Raw genomic sequence first — 20,621 nt, forward strand, 5'->3', positions numbered from 1 at the left:
GGGTTCGAACCCCGACCACCACAAAAAAAAAAAAGATGGGCCAACACATTCTAAAACTTAAGATCTTCTGCACATACGTGTGTGTGGGTTTTGAACCATAGACAGCACTTTTTAAATTTTCTGATGGAGTTATAAGGAGTTTTTTTTTTTTGGTGAATTAAAATAAATCTAAAGAAAAAAAGAACAAAATAGACACACTAAGTGCCTAGGGTATAGCAGAGAGGACACCATGTAGTGCATAGCAGAGCAATTTTCGTACTTTGCCAACCAATCAGGACTGAGATTAGCTTATCGAAATATATGTTGCAAGACCAAATCTGGGGTATGGTCGATCAAACTGCTAATCCTTAGCAGTAACGAACTGTATTCATGAAACTCTAACTCATTTCTTCGAGTCAACAACTGAATAGCCTCGAGTTATAAGGAGTTTGATAAAGACGTCTCCCCCTACTTTTTTTAATTAGTTTTTAAAATAAATACAATTTCAATTATTTTTTTGAAAATAATTTGTTTAAGTATTATTTAATATTATATTTTTATTAAAAAAGTGCATTATGATTGTGGTGTCCATAAAAAAACTAAAACTTAAATTGAATTTATAGGGTCAAATAAGTTTTTAGTCTCTATAAGCATATCGAAGTTTGTTTTTCTTCCCTCTACAATTTCAAACAATGATCATTTAAATATTTTATATCATCATTTTTTTCTCTCTTTTTTGAAGTTAACTCATGTGCGACATTCATATTTCTCAATTAGTTTTTAGAGACATATTTAGAATATTATAAAAATGTGTGTCCCACAAAATTTCAGAATTTTTTAACAAAAGATCAATTAAGTATGAATTTTTTTAAGGATTCATATTTAGTTCATTTTTTGTTAAAAAATTTAAAATTCTGCAAAGGATATTTCTATAATGGGGGTTGTCTAATATGGATGGTGGACCCTCTAATTTTTAGTAAATTTCAATAAAATATTATTTTCATTTTTTATTGTTATAAAACTTTTTTTCCTAAAAAAGTAAAGGTCTACCTGTTGACTATTTTGTAGATATCCATATTAGATTAAGTGATTCTTCTATAATGTATATTATACAATATTATATTATATTATCATCACACACATAGATAAAAGCAAAAGTAAAGTGATAAAAGTGAATGCTTGTTGTATTGTATTCCCACCCCGATCGATGGACAAAATTTCTCCTCATTCGCTCACAATGAAGAATGAATCTTCGTCTGTAGCTCCTCTTGGTGCTTCTACTCAATCAAGAACCACTGCCCAAACAATGGCTTGCATGGAACGCCTTGTTATTGAACTCAGCAATCCTGATCTTCGAGAAAACGCTCTTCGTGTGCTCTCCAAGGTCCTTACGAATCTATCTTCGATTATTACTTTTTTGTCTATTTTTAATGTCTTTCATTAAACTCGCAATTAATCTGAATCTTGAAAGAGTTGTGTCTAGCACTAAATTTAATGTGCTCTTGTCGAGTTGAGTTTACTGTTGTTAGCCATTCTTTTTTTTTTTTTTTTGGGTTCAACTGTTGTTAGCCATTCTAAATAGTGGGATAGAAATTATGTGATCCATGTTGTGACGTTGGCAAATCAGGAACTCAATATTTTAATTGTGTAATCATCTTCAACAATCAAGATCATTGACTACAATGATGTTGACGACATCAAACCAATTTCTAATAAAATTAGGATTATTATCTGACACATGGATCACAGGATTTTATTCACTAGAATATCAACATTTGAGAAAACCCTATTTGTGTCCTCTTGAAAGTTTCTACCGATGTATCTTTAAATTTTTTTATTCTTCTAATTTTAATGCCTTTCACTAAATCCATAGGTAATCTAACTCTTAAATGAGTTGTCTAGCCCTAAACTAAATGTGCTCCTCTCTCGCCCTATACTTGAATTGATACACGTCATTGTGAGACCATCCACTTATACCTTTTTTTTTTTTTTTAAAACTCGGTATCCGATCCAAGGACCGACTGACCAATCCCACTGCTCACTTGCGGGGGGGCCTGTTCTAAGCCATAGCAAAGCTCTGTATGGACTTGCCCACCGAAATTGGCACCAGAGGAAATCGAACCTGACACCTTGAGAGGAGCACACTCCAAGATCCCAAACCAACCACTAGGTCAACCCCAAATGGGTGTTCTTATACTTTACTTAATTATACTTGGTTGTAATTCTAACATTTATATCTTGTGTTTTTTCCTTAGATATTTTTATAAAAAGAGAAATATTTCTACACAATTCAAAGCTTTGTTCCAGTTTTAACGTATGTTTGTCATTGTTGATTAGAAGAGAATAATATCTTGTTATTCAAAGCTTTGTTCCAGTTTTAACGTATGTTTGTCATTGTTGATTAGATGAGAATAATATCTTGTTATGTGTTATGGTGTTAAAAGAGTGATCAGATGTATTTTAGAAAGTTTGATATCATATCATTTTGTATTTCGCGAGCAATGTTTATATCACACTTCATGACTCTGAGAGGTATAAAAATGAGGTTAGAAAGAGAGATTACATGAAATGGAAGATAATGAAAATGAGAGTTTGATACTTAAGTTGATGGAAAGTAAAGAGAGAAACAATAGTGATAAAAGGTGATGCACTATGAGAGAATAGACTGACAAAATTGGACTTGCATTCTCTGTAGTCAACCAATCTAAGTTGTTGGATGGAATGAAGTGATTCATAATGTGACTTCAAAAAATTAGGAACCTGATATGTTAATTACTTGTTTTTTCTTTAACATTCAAAGTAATCTCTGAAGCCCCGATACTTCAAAATGGATGTCGTATCGTATCCTCCGCGTATCCTGCACCGATACCTGTCTGATACTTCCCGATACGTATCAAGAGAGTATCCGAAGATTAAATTTTATTTTTTTTAAAAAATAATTATCCGATACTTCCTGATACGTATCAGGAGAGTATCCGATAATTATCTTACACCGCTACCTTGCCCCGATAGTTCCCAATTATTGTTAACTAAAATAACTTAACTCTTGAGTACTGATGTGTTCTTTTTTGGATATAGTGTTTTTTTTTTGGATCGATATAGTATAGTACTAACAATGTTCCTTTTGGATATAGTATAACACTGATGGTGCTCTTTTTATGATATATTGTGTATGTAATTGACTAATCATCACTCTCTTAATCGTCAATATTATTTATATTTATGTTAATGTGCTACGAGCTTATGACTAGTTTCTTTTGTTTGTTAATATATTTGCATATTAAAAAAAGGTTATAATTATATTATATTGTACATTTAATTATATAATTTTTATTAACGTATCTCAGCCGTATCGTATCTTGATTTTTGAAATTTTTCCGTATCAACGTATCGGTGCAGTATCGTATCCGTATCGTATCTCGTATCCGGGTTATACTAAAATCTATTTATATTAAATGTCTATTACTATCTCACATGTGCATCACATAGTTTTATTATTTTTTGACATTTTATATTATAATTTGGTTGGTGTTTGGTAATGTTTCTCGAACTTTTACAATTAAGAGATAATTTTGTATTTCTATCTTTTATATTTCAGAGGTATGAGTTATCTCCAGAACTTGCATCTTTATTATGGAATTCTTTTGGTATTATTGCAGTACTTTTACAGGTATGATATATATGAATGAAATTATATATTATTGGCTAGTTGGCTTTCTTTGCTTTAGTATTTCAAGTACACATTCTTTTCTGCCATATAATTTTTTCCCAAATTATGTTTATATGTTTTCAACTTTTGTTTTTCAATGCTAAAACAAAATTTATTTTTACAATTTAAAAAAACGAAGCATGATTATGAGGGAGAGTTAGAAGTAAATGATGATTTAATTTTGATTTTGTTTAAAATATTATACTCTAAATGTTTTTAAATTAACTTATTAATACTATTTGTTCCTTGATAGTTTTAACTTTTAAGCATTTAGGTGTTTTAAAAATGATTTATTGGTTGCCCTGAACGCGCTAAGTAATGTTTTTTTTCTTCTTCAGGAAATAACTTCAATATATTGTAGTCTTTCACCACCGACTCTTACTCTAGCACAATCAACTCGAGTGTGTAACGTTCTTGCACTACTTCAGGTGAGATAATTTTGTTCTAACAAGTTTTGAATCTTGTGTTTAGTATAGGAGCACTTTTATTTATTTATTTTTTTTTTTTTGGTACAGAGGAACACTTTTATTATACCCCCAAATATACCTAAAAATCAATCATGTTAATTAGAAATGAGTCTATCCACAAATGATAAACTTTTCTTTTTTTTCTTTTCTTCATATAAGAAAAATATGAAAGTAATTCCTCTAACACTTTTCTCTTATGTTTTCACTATAGTGTGTGGCATCTCACTCTGAAACAAGGAGGTTGTTCTTGAATGGTAACGTCAAGTCTTTTATTCATCATAATTACTCATAATCTATATTTACTCACTAATCATTATATTTAGAATAATAGTTTTTAAATTTGAGTATATTATGGAGGTGTATTATTGCTTCTTTTTTAAATACAAAATATAATCATGGGAGTTGCTTTGACATTATCTCATCCTAGATTTTTCTCATTAAAAGACAACATTTGAAAAAAAAAAATACATTCGTCTTTCCATTATTTACACTTACATTTTCTTGTTTGCAGCTACATACCTTTGTATTTGTATCCCTTCCTTAAAACAAAAGACAAGTCACCACAGTTTGAGTATTTAAGGTTTGCAAGTCTTGGAGTCATTGGCGCCTTAGTGAAGGTATTACATGAAAATAAAATCATTTTTAATTACAAAAAATATTGTCACAAAAAACTTACAATGTTTGATAGTGCCTTGAATGTGTCATTTACATAAAATTTGTACCAATAAATTATGGAAAATGTTGTATTCCACGAAAACTAAGAATAACACAAGCCCTACCATGATTGCTGCCAAAGCCCAAATTATATTATTTTAAAATTAAAAAAAAAAAACTTTCTCATCGTGGTTTTTGTGGAATTAGGCTTCGTGGCATCTAGGATTGTTGATAAATTATTGATCATATTCATCCAAAAAACACTAATCACTTTTAAAACTATAGAAAGTAGCTAGTTAAGAGCCAGATAATTGGTTGACTTGTAGTTTTATCATGCTCTTGGTATGTTTTCTATTATATCTATTTAAGTTTCAAATCCAGTCTTATTACAATATAACTTGTTAGGATGAATTCATATACATCATTAATGAATTAAGAATTTCTGCTATTTAAGCGTTTGCCATGATTTTAGATTTTTTTTTCTTTTCTATTACATATTTACCATTTGTAATAATTTCCTTTTGTTGATACTTGGTATTCACATGTTAACACCAAAGAAGTCATGGGTTACCTTATTTTAAGCGAGATAATTCCATTGTGCTTAAGCAACATGGAGATTGGAAATGAAATATCTAAAACTGTTAGTTTCTATTCTTATTTTTTAAAGAGCATTTTGGTAAATGAAGTATTTTTTTTTTGCTATTTCATTCTTTACTTTTATGTGATCCATTTTTGTTGAGTATGTGATTAACACAATTTCATATGAAAGTTATCTTGTTCTAAATTTAAGTATATATATTTTCTTGTTTATCTCTGCAGACTGCAACATTTATAATGCATAAAATTTTATTGGATGATGGTGGTTTGGCTTACGTTTGTGCTACAACAGAGTGCTTTTTTGCAGTACGTCGTGTTTTGGACATGATGTTTGAAAGTCTTGACAAGTGTTAAGAGTCCCACATCGGTTAGGAGTTGGCCTGACAATTTGTTTATAAGTGGGGGCAATCCTCACCTCACAAGCCGGTTTTGTGGGGTTGTGTTAGGTCCAACCACCATTTCTAATATGGTATCAGAGCCTCTTCACGATTCTTTGGGCCACCTGTTATCAGGTTTCCGTTATCGGGCCACCCGTCATTTATGTTCACGCTTCAGATGTGTAATCCTGAGCGTGAGGGGGTGTGTTAAGAGTCCCATTCCGTTATCGGGCCACCCGTCATTTATGTTCACGCTTCAGATGTGTAATCCTGAGCGTGAGGGGGTGTGTTAAGAGTCCCACATCGGTTAGGTGTTCACGCTTCAGATGTGTAATCCTGAGCGTGAGGGGGTGTGTTAAGCCGGTTTTGTGGGGTTGTGTTAGGCCCAACCACCATTTCTAATAACAAGCAACCTACACCTCGTCTTATAGTTTATAATTCCTTGCTATGCTCGTTTGTCTGATGATCGCTGGTTGGTTGAGCAATTCCATCATCTTGATCATCTTGAATATGCATTTTCCCTTAACAATGTGTGCAACTTATATGAATGCATGTGTATTTTTCTAATTTCCAATAAAACTTCTTTCATATTAAAGCAGGGCCGGCATTACATTAGCAAACTCTCTTCCTAGTGTGTTTAGAGACGCCATTTTTCTTAATCAATTTCGTGTAAGTATTTCCTTTCACATTACCATATACAAATTTGATTCATAACTTGTGTGATATAGATAGGATATGATTTAATGTTGCAAGACATGTTTTTATCAGCAACAACAATATCTTTTGGAAACAAATCAACAAAATAAATATATATTACAAGACCTGCGAATTTTAGTACTGCATGGTGGTTGGTGCCATATTGTTTTATATATCAAAATTTTATGAGTTTATATACCAAAAAGTGTTTTTGCCTAATTTTATACGTCTCCCAATGTTATTATTAACTATATATATATATATATGAGATAACTTTATATTAAAATACAATGTTAATACTTGTATGGTGATTCAACAATTTTCATGTTTATACTAAATTAATGCTAAGGTTATAATGCATCTTATAACTTTAGGATAATAACTAGACGAATTTAGTCTCTTGAAATACTCAATTTTGCCTTTAGAAATAGTCGATTCTCATTTTTTAATTTGTTGACATTATTTGATATTATTTTCAGGAAGACCCAACAACATGGAAGTGGGTAAAGCACTTGCAGGAGAATGTGAGAAAGAACCAGGAACCGTAGCAGGTGGAGGAGAAAACAATGATATTATGGAGTCGTCAACATCAGGACAATGATATGTCGTATTGCATTTAATGGGCTTGCTACACTCGTATTTTATGGACCACTTATCTTTCTATTTGAAAACTTAAGACAAATCAATAATTGCCTATATTATTATATATTAAGCTATAATGATTACTTTTAATTTAAACGTATTACTTGGTTATGCTAATAAATGTGTATGAATAATCAATTAGGGGTGGGCATCGGTTCGGGTAGCGCCGAATTCAGGTTCAAACCCCCAAGCTGGCCCAACCCACAGGTTGAAAACTAAGACCCTATTACAACAAATTTCTCAATTAGTTTGTTCGGGTTTGGTTATTCGGTTTTCGGGTTGAGTCTGTTCGGTGAATTGGTTTGAGAATAAATCCAAAAAAATCAGAGAAGAAAAACAACACCAAATTCCATGTACAAGAAATAAGAAAGAAGACCAGTATAATTGAAAGCAGAAGAGAGTTGGGGAAAATGAGTTGTCAAGAATCAAGATGATAAGAGGGAAAAAAAGGGTTTGCCATAACAAAGTGAAATAAGGAAGGAAAGAAGGAAGACCACCGAAATTGAAATAACATATGACAATAAAATTGAAAATAGAAGCAGTAGCTATTAGGTGTAGAGTTGTAGGCTTAGGCTGAATTTATTTAACTCATTGTTTGGCTCTCACATGTGAATGTGACTAGTCAACAAAAGGTTTGTACCGATGTGACTAAGGTTAAATAAAAAAGAGAGCGATACAGTCAAATACAGAGTAAAATAATAATAATATCGGTTCAATTGGGTTCGCTTGGGCACCGATGCGTTTAAAACAGCCACCCGAACCGACCCTAACAAACCCATTTTAACCCGAACCGAATGTTACAAATTGTACCGGGTTGGTCGGGTACGTTCGGTTTCAACCGAATTTGCCCACCCCTATAATTAATTATGTAGTTCTTTTCATCCTTTTAATGAATGTTCAAGTTGATGGATATATAAAAGACATGACTTATATATTTAATATCTTAAGGTTTTAGATGGTGATGTGGTGTTTCCGTCTCTTTTGGTCGCCGCTCTCCCGGATCTCCAACAAAAATAAATGATAGTTTTTTGCTATTTGATATAATTTATGTGTCATCTCTTTTCAAACGCTATTGGATAGACTTTCCACTAGAATTAATCTTTTTCTTATGAGAGGATTAGGCGTGGTTTGACTTTGATTTAGAGCTTAGTTGAGTGGTTCATATGGAAGACTCGTAGTGATCTTATCTTTTCATGTAAGAATATAGATGTTGAGTGCTTAGTGGACACGATTCAACTCTCCTCATGGCAGTGGTTCTTTGGGAGGCATCCAGGGCATTCTTGTTCCTACTATGAGTAGGTGGTGGATCCGATCATCAGTTGGTCCCGATAGAGTTCTGTGTGGACGACAGGTTTTGATGGTCCCTGTGTGAGGCATGACAAGGTTATGGCTTATGCGGTGGAGTTCCCTGCTTCTTTCACTTGGTTGATTTTGGACTAGGGCGGCTATTTGTGTTGTTTCCCGGAGGTGCCCACATGGCTTCTTTAGAAAGTGGGTGCTTTTGTTTCCTTGTGTTTGGTTAGTTATTTGTCTTTTCAAAACAAGTGTGATGACTTTGCTCTCTCTCTCTCTCTCTCTCTCTCTCTCTCTCTCTCTCTGTGGAGTCCTTCGGTTCGGCATCTTAAGTTTTCTTTTATTTTTGGTCCCTCATCCTATTTTGATGTCAATTTTGATTACTTAACTTTGCGACTAATGATATGACATGGCTTAAGTGGAGAATTTTATTATACATATCATTTCTAATTCTTTTAATTCAATAAAGAATAATTTCTTTAATCTTGTCAAATATAATAAAGGCTAAAATTTTTATTATTATTATTTTTAAATAGGGGATCAAAATTATATTTAAATAAAAAAATTCTAATTTGTTTTGTTATTAATTAAAAAAAGAAAATAGAAGTAGAATTGCAAATATGCACGTATATGAATTGAGAGGAATTGAGCCTATGAATTGATGAGGTAGCTAGCTATGTTTCGTCTATACAACCTGCGGCGTGTGTGCACGATCAGTTTTGGAAGACAGCGACACACAAGTACAAGTACGAGGAGAAGTGAAAGTGTAACCAACAACAACAAGCCAAAAGTGAAAGACCCCGACATCCTTAAATGGAACAAAGCCATTTCTACTCACATGCGCAATGGTCACTGCGACTCTGCTCTCCATGTCTTCAACACCATGCCTCGTCGAAGCTCCGTTTCCTACAATGCCATGATATCTGGTTACTTGAGAAACTCCAAGTTCAATCTTGCAAGGAACCTGTTTGATCAAATGCCTGAAAGAGACTTGTTTTCCTGGAATGTAATGCTTACTGGCTATGTCAGGAACCGCAGATTAGGCGATGCTCGTAGATTGTTTGATTTAATGCCTGAGAAAGATGTTGTTTCTTGGAATTCTTTGTTGTCTGGGTATGCCCAGAATGGCTATGTTGATGAGGCAAGGGAGGTTTTTGATAATATGCCTGAAAAGAATTCCATCTCTTGGAATGGCCTTCTTGCCGCCTATGTTCACAATGGGAGGATCGAAGAGGCTTGTAGGTTGTTTGAGTCTAAATCGGATTGGGACTTAGTTTCATGGAACTGTTTGATGGGTGGGTTTGTAAGGAAAAAGAAGTTAGGTGATGCTAGGTGGCTTTTTGATAAAATGCCTGTTAGGGATGCAATCTCGTGGAACACTATGATTTCAGGTTATGCCCAGGGTGGAGATTTGTTGCAGGCTAGGAAATTGTTTGATGATTCTCCAACACGGGACGTGTTTACGTGGACAGCTATGGTGTCTGGATATGTGCAGAATGGAATGCTGGATGAAGCTAAAACTTTTTTTGATGAAATGCCTGAGAAAAATGAAGTTTCATACAATGCAATGATTGCGGGTTATGTGCAAAATAAGAAACTGGACAACGCAAGGGAGTTGTTTGAGTCTATGCCTTGTCGGAATATAAGTTCATGGAATACCATGATTACAGGCTATGGTCAGATTGGACACATTGCTCAGGCTAGAAAATTGTTTGATATAATGCCACAGCGTGACTGTGTATCTTGGGCGGCTATTATTGCTGGTTATGCTCAGAGCAGTCACTATGAAGAAGCTCTGAACATGTTTGTAGAGATAAAACGAGACGGAGAAAGTTTAAATAGGGCTACTTTTGGTTGTGCTTTGAGCACATGTGCTGATATTGCTGCTTTGGAGTTGGGGAAACAAATTCATGGGCAGGCGGTGAAGATGGGATATGGGACTGGGTGTTTCGTGGGGAATGCACTTCTTGCAATGTATTTTAAATGTGGCAGCATAGACGACGCTAATGACACGTTTGAAGGAATAGAGGAGAAAGATGTCGTCTCTTGGAACACAATGTTAGCTGGTTATGCCAGGCATGGATTTGGCAGACAGGCTTTAACGATATTTGAGTCTATGAAGACAGCAGGTGTTAAGCCTGACGAGATTACCATGGTATATATTTTATACATTTCATATGCAGTTAGGTTTTTATTTAGAGCTTATATTTAGCATGACTTTCTACTCCTTTATCCAGATGTGTGGAAGTGTGAATCACTGATACTTCATATTTTACAAAGTATATTTAATTTATACATATCCCCGGTCTACAAATTAATCTTTTGATCAAATTGTTCATGATCAATATGATCAAATCATCTCATACGGAGATACCTGGTTGCTATTACAGTGCATTTTCACAATTTGGAGCCTCTGAACTCAGTCTGAATATAATTTATATGAACGTAATAAACCTAACAGAACCTATGAGCCATACCCAACACACTGCCTTACTGCCTCTGTTTTGGTAGATTTATGTTTGTTTATGTAGATCACCTGTTTCTCTGACTGTCTTTTTTTGTCAATATCATCAAAATGGATAAGCAACTCCTATTTGAAACACTACTCGTGAAAAATGTAGACAAAAAATCCATTTTGTTGGTATCAATTATCTAACTTGTGTTTATAAACCGCTTTGTTTTAGTTGAATTATATGTCGTCAAATAGTTGGTCCCTGCAATGATAAATGTTTTATTTTGTTTCCCTCTTCTCTTTGTTTTCTTCATTTTCACAGTAATTTGTATGCTTTAGTAAAGTTCTTTCAATGATTAAATTCAGCCAATAGTTGTTTAGAAGCTTTCCTCCTTGTCTTGTTTCGAAATCTGATAATAATCATCAAGCACTGATAAATGAACTAGAGGCACAGTTAAGATTGTTTTACATGCAATCGAGTAGCATGCATTTTGACCCTTTCCTACATGTAATATTACACTATGCTTATTAATATTTTTTTTATAATGTTTCAGGTCGGTGTTCTTTCTGCTTGTAGTCATACTGGCTTGTTAGACAGGGGAACTGAATACTTCTATTCAATGACTAAAGATTATGGTGTAATACCAACTTCAAAACATTATACTTGCATGATTGATCTTCTTGGCAGAGCTGGCCGATTGAAAGAAGCACAGGACTTAATGAGAAACATGCCTTTTCAGCCTGGCGCTGCTTCATGGGGAGCTCTACTTGGTGCAAGCCGGATTCATGGCAATACTGAACTGGGCGAGAAGGCTGCTGAGATGGTTTTTAAGATGGAACCTCAGAACTCGGGAATGTACGTCCTTCTTTCAAATCTATATGCAGCTTCGGGGAGATGGGTTGATGCTGATAAGATGAGATCAAAGATGAGGGATGTTGGTGTACAGAAAGTACCTGGCTATAGTTGGGTTGAGGTACAAAACAAGATTCATACGTTCTCAGTTGGGGATTGTTCCCATCCAGAGAAAGAGAGAATATATGCCTACTTAGAAGAACTAGATCTCAAAATGAGGGAGGAGGGATATGTTTCTTCAACAAAATTAGTTCTGCATGACGTGGAAGAGGAAGAGAAGGAACATATGCTCAAGTATCACAGTGAAAAATTAGCTGTAGCTTTCGGTATTCTGACTATACCAGGTGGCAGACCAATCCGTGTCATGAAAAATTTGCGCGCGTGTGAAGACTGTCATAGTGCCTTCAAGCACATATCCAAGATTGTTGGAAGGTTGATAATATTAAGGGATTCTCACCGTTTTCACCACTTCAACGAGGGCATTTGTTCTTGTGGGGATTATTGGTAAAACGGGGAGATCAAGGATATGGTAAAAATTAAAACTTTATGGCCCTATTGTATTGCCATCAAAGAAGTGCTGACAGCAGTGAGAAGCCCAGTTATATCCCGCCCGGTTGGTAATGGAATTATTGTTTATGCGAATGAGCTGAATGGAATATCTGAGCTACCAACTCAGACTACATCATACTGACCAAGAGGAGGTATCATTTGATGAATGTTTGAATTCGATATATCTATGAATAATTATATCAGAGAACGCAAATCACTGTAATTTAAAAGATAGCTAGAAATGCATAGAGAGATGCTCTTCATAAATTATTGGCAACTTATGAAAGTACTTGGTACAGAAGATAGGAAATAGGAAACTGGGTGCAACAGCAACTTCTGACAAATTTAGGATGCTGCTCACTGATTTCACGCATCCCTTAAATATTACGAAATGTTTCATTTTTTTACTTTTTATGTATCAGGGTTCATTGTGATAATCCTGTTTTGTATATTACCCAAACAAAAATACTCAGTCTGAAACAATACTTGCCGATTGCACCCCTTACAATATTATGAAATTCTTCATTTTTTTTACTTTTTACCTTGTCATAAGATGCCCTATTCTAAGTAGCTCAATCCATGTCTCCCACCACAGTAATATTAGTATGGTGTGATGAATAAACAATTAAGTGTAGAGTGTATCATCAGGAAGACGTTCTGTTCTGACCAACGAGTAACTATAGGGATCTTGTTGTAGTGTTACACATGGTTCTTATTAGTGATTTTGCCAATACGAAAAATGTACATGGTAGAAGGTGAATAACATCTGTTTTGTTTATTTATCAATTATCAATGAGAAGGAAATGTTGTCACAGTCTGTCATTGTTTCATAATATATCAGTAGTATACATTGCGTTTCGGTACACAAAAACACCTCCTAATTACAAAACCTACAGCAGTATTGCAAATTGACAATCCGTGACAAGGAGTCCTCAAGTTAGCTTCTAGCACAAAAAACTGGAAGGATTTTTATCCAATGCTTGCAAATTATAATAAAGCTAGAATTAAGCAGCAGCAATGCTATCTGTCAAGTCATCTACTATGTTGTCATTGACCTCCATAATTGGTTCATGCTAATACAAGAAGTAATACATTCAAGACAAACTAGACAGCAAGCATTTCATCGAGTAGAAATTTGAATGTACACGCCAGAGATTATTTTAAGATAAATGTCTATTGTGCAGTTACACAAATAAAAGAACGTGACAAGTTCAAAACAATATTAAAGCATCTTTCATATTTTAATAAAGTTATTATTAATTTTGTATAAGATATAAACTGCTAATTTTAAAGGTTCCATTGTCTGTATACACAAATTCTAGATAGCAAATGTGTAAGAGGGGTCTTATTGGACAGAACCTATGAAGCACTAATATTTGCATTGTCTTCACCTATTGTATTGTCTGAAACAAATATTCTTATTTGCTACCTGAGATGTTTAATTCTGGTATGGCTAGGACATTTAGTGATGCAATTTTAGATATTTCAATACAACTTGGACCCTTTGATTTGAACAAGCAGCTCTTTAACTCCTCTGGCTCTGGCTCACGGCCAATATCAACAAAAAAAATTATATTTTCGATCCTAAGTCCATTTCAACACACAGTTCTCTTCTCTGCCTGAGGCTATTTCTACGCTACGCATTACTTATTTCATCTTCAGGTTGTTGCATATTAGCTTTAAAAATTTGCTGCATATTTTTCATCTTTCACAAATATGATTGCTGCACAATTGTAATTATATTTAGTTTAGTTAGATTTTTACTCCAAAGTTCAAACACATAGCACCCAACCAAAAGTATTGGTTTCGAATAGCAATTTCTAAGAAGTACATTCTTTATTTTAAATTTATCGTATAGAATTGCAATTGTATATATGTTTTATAAATTTATAAATATATCTTATATTTTGAAAAAATGATCATCATTATATCATATTCATATCCTATGTAGGTTTCAGGTTGCTGTTCTTTCTGCTTGTAGTCATATATACTGGTTTGCTAGACACAGGAGCCGAATACTTCTATCCAATGAATGAAGAATACAGTGTAACACCAACTTCAAAACATTATACTTGCATGATTGATCTTCTTGGCAGAGCTGGCCGCTTGTAAGAAGCACAGGACTTGAGGAGAAACATGCCTTTTGCCAGGCGCTGCTTCATATGGAGCTCTGCATGGTGCAAGCCGGATTCATGGCAATACTGAACTGGGTGAGAAGGCTGCTGAGATGTTTTTTAAGATGGGACCTCAGAACTCAGGAATGAATGTCCTCTTTTAAATCTATATGCGGCTTCGGGCAGATGGGTCTATGCTGATGAGATGAGATGAGATCAAAGATGAGGGATGTTGGTGTACAGAAAGTACCTGGCTATAGTTGGTTTGAAGTACAAAACAAGATTCATACGTTCTCAGTTGGATTGTTCCCATCCAGAGAAAGAGAGAATATAGGCTTCTTAGAAGAACTAGATCTAAAAATGAGGGAGAGGGGTATGTTTCTTCAATAAAATTGGTTCTGCATGGCATGGAAGAGGAAGAGAAGGAACGAACGCTCAAGTATCACAGTGAAAAATTAGCTGCAGCTTTAGGAATTCTGACCATACCAGCTGGCAGACCAATCCGCATCATGAAAAAACGTGTGTGTGTGTGTGTGAAGACTGTCATAGTGCCATCAAGCACATGTCCGAAGGCTGATAATTTTAAGGGATTCTCACCGCTTTCACGACTTCAACGAGAGCATTTGTTCTTGTGGGGATTATTGGTAAAATGGAGAGATCAAAGAATGGTAAAAAGTTAATACTCTCTAGGTATATTATATTGTCATTGAAGAAGTGCTGATAGCAGTAGCGTCCATGTGAATGAGGTGATTGGAAAATCTGAGTTACTAATTCAGACTACTTTATACTAACCAAGATGAGGTATCATCTGATGAAGGTTTGAATTCGATTTATTTCTTTGAATTATATCAGAGAATGCAAATCACCAAAAAGATAGCATGAATCGGGTGGAATGTATCAAGAGTAAGCTGAAATATCAGACAGCTAGAGAGATGATCTTCACAAAGTATCGGCAACTTGTCAAAGTAGTTGGTACACAAGATAGATAATACAGAAACTGGGTGCAATAGCAACTTCTGACAATTCTAGGCTGCTACTCACTGGTTGCACCCCCTTCATAAAGTTTTTTTTTTTTTTTTTATACTTTTTATGTATTAATGCTCATTGCGATAATCCTGTTTTGTATTTTACCCAAACAAAAAAAAAGTCTGAAAAATCTTCTACCTCTCTACCATTCGTATGGTATGATGGATGAACAATATAAAAAATCTTGAGTGAATCATCAGGAAGAAGTTCATGTTCTGCCCTTCTAATTCTCTCACAACTCACGTGGCATAAAAAAATTGATAGCCAAGATTTCACTTTAGAAAATTTACACTGGAGAGGAACATAAGGGAGTTTACACATGGTTCTTATTAGTGATTTTGCCAATACAAAAATTTACTTGCTAGCAGGTGAATGACTTCTGTTTTGTTTATTTATCATGAAAAGGAAATGTCGTAACCAAGATTGTTCATCCTTGTTTCATAATAATATCAGTAGTATACATTGTGTTTCGGTACACACAAAAATACCTCCTAATTACAAAACCGACAGCAGTATTACAAAATGATATTTTGAGACAAGGAGTCCTCAAGTAACAAGTTAGCTTCTAGCACAACAACTGGAAGGATTTCAATGTAATGCTTCAAAAACAAATAAAACTAGAACTAAGCATGCATGGCAGCAATGTTATCTGTCAATTCATCTGCTGCGTCGTCATTGACCTCTATAATAGGCTCCTGCTAATACAAAACGAATACCGTCAAAACAAACTAGACAGAAATGCATTTCATTTAGTTAAATATTTGAATGTACCGGAGACGATTTGAAGATAAATGTCGATTTTACAGAGATTCACAATTAAAATCAGACTTAACAAAACAATAATAAACTGTATCTTTCCTATTCAAAATAATAATGTACACAAATTCTTGATAGCTTATATTGTAAGACTATTGTAGAAAATCTCAATAAAATGAAAACCACCTTATATGACAGAACCTATGAAGCACTGATATTACATTGTCTTCACCTATTGTATTGCATCGAACATTTTTTATACCGATGCTTTTGGATACTTCACCGATACTTATTTCTGAAGTACACAAGTCAACTTTTTAAAAAAGTATTTAATTCTGGAATGGCTAGGTAACTTAGATATGCAATTTAAGATCACTTGGACCCTTGCATTTGAGTGGTTCTTCAACTTCTCTGGCTCAAGGCCGATATCAACAAAAAAATATTTTTTATCCAAAGTCCATTTCAACATACGATTCTGTTCTCTGCCTAAGACTATTTATATGCATGACTTTTCCATCTTCAGGTCGTTAAATATTAGCTTTAAAAAAATTGCTGCATATTTTTCTTCTTTTGCAATTATGGCATAATAGTAAATATCTTCAGTTTAGTTAGATTTTTATTCTAAAGTTCAAACACGCAGCATCCAACCGAAAGTATTGGTTTCATAGAGCAAATGTCTAAAAAGTAGGTTCTTATTTTAAATTTATAGAACTGCAATTGTATATATTATGTTATATGAAATAATAATCATCGCTATATTGTATTATATCCAGATACTCGACACAAAATTGCAACCAATTTTTGGATATTATTATTATTTCACCACCTCAACTAAGATCTCCCCCCTTGATAAGATAGAGTTAACTACCTCTGGATTTTTACTTCCTTTCACGTCTATACACTTTGAAGCACTAATGCTGGCACTCTTCAACAAGCTACGTGGACTGTAGTTTGGCTTTGCGAGTCCATTTTGAGCGCCTGAGTTTTCAGCATCTGTCACATTAGAACCTGGAGGGCTCTGAAGATTTGATCCAGTTGGCATTTCAATATCGTTGTTTTCATTGTTTTCATTCTTGGAAGTATGAACTCGCTCTCTGCAAAAAGTGAAATTGCAGTATTCAACGCATATGACTTCCACAATACCAGAGAAAATGTTTCGCAGGCATGTTGCCAATCTTATCTGGAACCGGTGGGAGTAATAATAATAACACATATTAAACACATAAATCCCCAAAAGAAGACAAGAAGCTTGTTCTTCAAAATGCAGGTGAGCCAACGCAGTATTTAAACGCCTAATTTGGACCACAGAAATTTCTAGTGCTAAGGCTAGAAACTGCTCAGAGAATAAAATATTGACAAATACTTACCGAGGTAAGGATGCATGCTGTCTCTGCAGTGGTGAGATTCGTTCGCCTTTTTTGCCATAATGTTCCTCAAGATGTGCAAACTGTCGCTTGAATCGATCAACCCCACTATACAACAACATAGAATTACTAACCAATAACCAAAACATGTAAATTTTGAAATTCAAAAGAGCCCACTTTCCATATTACATTTCTTAGAAGACATGCAAAACGCAGAAAATTAACCATCAATAATTTGATGGGTCAAAGTTTTACCTATTACAAGGATGAGCATCAAAAAAAGTTTTAGTCCTTTTAAAATCACAAACTTTCAAATTTAGTTCCTACATACATTTTATTTAATTTAAAATTTTACAACAAATGGGTGCCATCGGTCCCTATGGGGGCTAAAAAAATAGCCACTATAGAATATAGATAGGAACTGAAATTGAATAAAATTCATGTGAAGACTAAAGACAGAAGGTTGTGATGTTATAGGGACTAAAGACTTATTTAAGCATTTATAATTGTGTAGAAATTTGCAAATAAATTAATACAATAAACATAATCTCAATGCAACATTAAACTCATACAAGAGCTCCTGACAATTTATAAAAAACAGATATTGTGAAAACCGTACAGTATAAGTTGGCTTAATATCTTTTATCTTATTTCAGAAATGAAAGGCTATGCCCTGTGACGTATCAGACAGATATTGGACGCACATCTTCATTAATATATGTGAGTATCAAGCATTCAACAAACTACCAAGCATACTAGCACATTTACCTAGGATACATGAAGCTGGTTTGATCTCCACCACGAATATATTCCTCAAGCATCTGGGGATGATACTCCAAAATCTGTTTATATAAACGTATAATTAACTATTACAATGTAAAGGAGAAGAAATAATTTGAAGCAGGAGTGAGTGAAATGCATGGCCGTACCTCTCGATAAATCAACTCTCTGACATCATCTTTAGTCACTTTCCTTCTCTCGAATTCAAACTCAAGTTTTGAAATGGGGTGAGTGGATGGTTCACGATCAATGTTCGACAAACCATGGAAATAAGGATCAGACAATGCCTGATATCACAAGCATAACAAAACAAATTAAATTTCTTCTTTGTAATTTATCAATGAACTTTCTCCTTTGGTAGGTAATCCTATACGGGTTATGGAGACCAACCTCTTCGGCTGATGGACGATTTTTAGGATCAAATGCAAGTAAGCGCTCCAGTATACGAAGAGCCAAAGGATCTATATTTGGAAATTTCTGGGAGAATGGAACGGGTTGCTTTTTTCGCATGCTGTTAAGATACCTTCTAGCTTTCTCATTTCGAATCTGTAACAAAATTAAGAATTTATATATATACAAGAGGACAGACAGAGGAGAGGTAGTAAAATGAAGCTTCAATGGCATTTATTTAAATAAACCGTAATTTGTTCCTTGAAAACATAATATAGGAAGAATTTGTTAGAAACACTAGAAATTCAGCATTAATCTCACTACACCATGACAAACAAGCATGACTGTTGATTTCAGAAAATTGCTGAGTAAATTTTAATAAACTAACCCTTGCAATGGACTCAGGAGGAGGAGTGCCAAGCAAATCAGTCATGATATCCAATTGATGCACCACATTTTTCCCAGGAAACAATGGTCTCCCAGTAAGCATTTCTGCAAATATGCATCCAATGCTCCAAATATCAATTCCAGGTGTATACTGCATAAGAAAGGGAATATAAATTACATACATACATATTTCAATACATCAAGTTCTTGTATCACACAAACACAAACCAGGAAAATATGGCGAAAAAATTACTTACTTTTGAGAAAAAAGAACCACATAGTTCAGGTGCACGGTACCACCTAGTTGCAACATAGTCCTTGGTAAAAGTAGGTAAATTAAGTCAGCATGCAGTTTAGAGAGGTAGGTAGATTGCAATTTGTAGGTTCCAATCCAACTGAAAAACATAATTGACTTAAAGGGTAAAACATAGTTGCATATTAGAGTACTTACAGTCCAGAAAATAGTGGATGGAGCGTCATTAAATGAAACTCGAGCAAGTCCAAAATCACAAATCTTGAGTTTGCAATCAGCATTAGCAAGAATATTTTTTGGTTTCAAATCACGGTGAAACACATTGGCTGCAATGAAAAAATATATGAGTTGAATTATTGAAAAGGTTAGGGAGGTGGTTATTAAATAAGATGGATATATATATACCAGTATGTATAAATTTAAGGCCTCGAAGAAGTTGATACAAGAAAAATTGGTGGTGCTGAGGAGTAAGATCATCATTTGCCTTAATGACTTGATGTAGATCAGATTCCATGAGCTCAAAGACAACATAGATATCCCTAAACTCTCGGCGTGAAGGAGGAAGCATAATATGTCTAATTTCAACAATATCAGGATGTCGGAGCAAGCGTAAGAGCTTGATTTCTCTTAGGATCCGCGTGGCATCAGATACATGCTCAAAAACATCATTAATTTTCTTGATAGCAACTTTTTCACCGGTATGAGTATCAATTGCAGAACAGACAACACCATAACTTCCTTTTCCAATGATTTCTTGGACTTGGTATTGACTTGCCTCACCATACTCGGTGAAAAACTCAGTTTCTGGAACACCCTGAGTTAAAAGAAAAAGAAATGGATCGAATGAAAGAAAGAAAGGTGAAAAAGGAAGGAAGGAAGGAAGGAGGTGAGGTAGCTTACCTTTTTGTTGGGATCCATTGAAGAAGGGAAGAAGACAGTGTTGGTTGGGACTTTGATATGATTCAAGTTGAAGAAAGATTGTTGTTGAGGATGATCTTGATGATCGTGATCGTTAGTGGTTGGAATAACAGCCAACTGTGAACGCAAATCTCTCACCAAGTCAATATTATTATTATTATCATTGCTATGCTGCTGCTGCTGCTGCTTACTAGAAGTACAAGTATTCGAAGAGCGTCGTTGAAATAAGCGTCGAATCCCTTCCGAGATCGTTCCTCCACCACCCATCTATCTTTTCTATTCTATTCTTTTCTTTTCTTATTACATTTACCCTCCTCCTCCTCCTCCTCCTCCTCCTCCCTTTTCAGTTATTTCTTCTTCCCCTT

General features: G+C 34.5%; 3 protein-coding genes and 1 long non-coding RNA gene across 5 annotated transcripts; 3 read left to right on the plus strand and 1 right to left on the minus strand.

The window, feature by feature from the left end:
- Positions 1–29: 29 nt before the first annotated feature.
- Positions 30–5,760, plus strand: LOC146934787 (uncharacterized). The gene is made up of 7 exons (XM_085707944.1): positions 30–1,363; positions 3,578–3,649; positions 4,027–4,116; positions 4,367–4,419; positions 4,667–4,772; positions 5,354–5,449; positions 5,629–5,760. Exons 1-7 carry the CDS (start codon positions 1,187–1,189, stop codon positions 5,758–5,760), a joined length of 726 nt encoding a protein of 241 aa, XP_085564070.1. The 5' UTR covers positions 30–1,186.
- A 427-nt stretch (positions 5,761–6,187) lies between these two features.
- On the plus strand, positions 6,188–7,218 carry LOC146934788 (uncharacterized). Its single transcript, XR_015007881.1, has 3 exons — positions 6,188–6,255; positions 6,380–6,452; positions 6,959–7,218. It is a non-coding gene; the product is annotated as an uncharacterized LOC146934788 (long non-coding RNA).
- A 1,753-nt stretch (positions 7,219–8,971) lies between these two features.
- LOC146934789 (Tetratricopeptide repeat (TPR)-like superfamily protein) lies at positions 8,972–15,601 on the plus strand. Its single transcript, XM_085706732.1, has 3 exons — positions 8,972–10,569; positions 11,421–12,420; positions 14,220–15,601. The coding sequence occupies exons 1-2, from the start codon at positions 9,091–9,093 to the stop codon at positions 12,225–12,227; spliced, it is 2,286 nt and encodes a 761-aa protein (XP_085562858.1). The 5' UTR covers positions 8,972–9,090; the 3' UTR covers positions 12,228–12,420; positions 14,220–15,601.
- A 218-nt stretch (positions 15,602–15,819) lies between these two features.
- Positions 15,820–20,621, minus strand: ATMPK8 (Protein kinase superfamily protein). 2 transcript variants are annotated; one of them, XM_085706734.1, is made up of 11 exons: positions 20,239–20,621; positions 19,744–20,152; positions 19,537–19,664; positions 19,343–19,402; positions 19,087–19,236; positions 18,699–18,854; positions 18,458–18,595; positions 18,297–18,370; positions 17,532–17,636; positions 17,033–17,258; positions 15,820–16,103 (listed from the first exon to the last, which is right to left on the minus strand). In XM_085706734.1, the coding sequence occupies exons 1-11, from the start codon at positions 20,521–20,523 to the stop codon at positions 16,032–16,034; spliced, it is 1,803 nt and encodes a 600-aa protein (XP_085562860.1). In that variant the 5' UTR covers positions 20,524–20,621; the 3' UTR covers positions 15,820–16,031. The 2 variants fall into 2 exon arrangements, with proteins under 2 accessions (XP_085562860.1, XP_085562859.1); XM_085706733.1 differs by having other exon boundaries at positions 15,820–16,106.

This window comes from Medicago sativa, chromosome 4 (assembly GCF_051527215.1).
Source record: "Medicago sativa cultivar Bolivia chromosome 4, Bolivia_mono, whole genome shotgun sequence".
NCBI classification, from domain to species: domain Eukaryota; kingdom Viridiplantae; phylum Streptophyta; class Magnoliopsida; order Fabales; family Fabaceae; genus Medicago; species Medicago sativa.

Bases quoted from the DNA above. Each gene is read 5' to 3' on its own strand.
- LOC146934787 (XM_085707944.1), top strand. From the start codon at position 1,187: ATGGACAAAATTTCTCCTCATTCGCTCACAATGAAGAATGAATCTTCG. The intron at 4,773-5,353 runs GTATTACATGAA...TGGTATTCACAT, and splicing joins TCATTGGCGCCTTAGTGAAG to GTTAACACCAAAGAAGTCAT. The intron at 5,450-5,628 runs GTTAGTTTCTAT...TTATCTCTGCAG, and splicing joins GAAATGAAATATCTAAAACT to ACTGCAACATTTATAATGCA.
- LOC146934789 (XM_085706732.1), top strand. From the start codon at position 9,091: ATGTTTCGTCTATACAACCTGCGGCGTGTGTGCACGATCAGTTTTGGA. The intron at 10,570-11,420 runs GTATATATTTTA...ATAATGTTTCAG, and splicing joins AGCCTGACGAGATTACCATG to GTCGGTGTTCTTTCTGCTTG.
- ATMPK8 (XM_085706733.1), bottom strand. From the start codon at position 20,523: ATGGGTGGTGGAGGAACGATCTCGGAAGGGATTCGACGCTTATTTCAA. The intron at 20,153-20,238 runs GTAAGCTACCTC...CTTTTAACTCAG, and splicing joins CAATGGATCCCAACAAAAAG to GGTGTTCCAGAAACTGAGTT. The intron at 19,237-19,342 runs GTAAGTAATTTT...TTTCTTATGCAG, and splicing joins GTGGTTCTTTTTTCTCAAAA to TATACACCTGGAATTGATAT.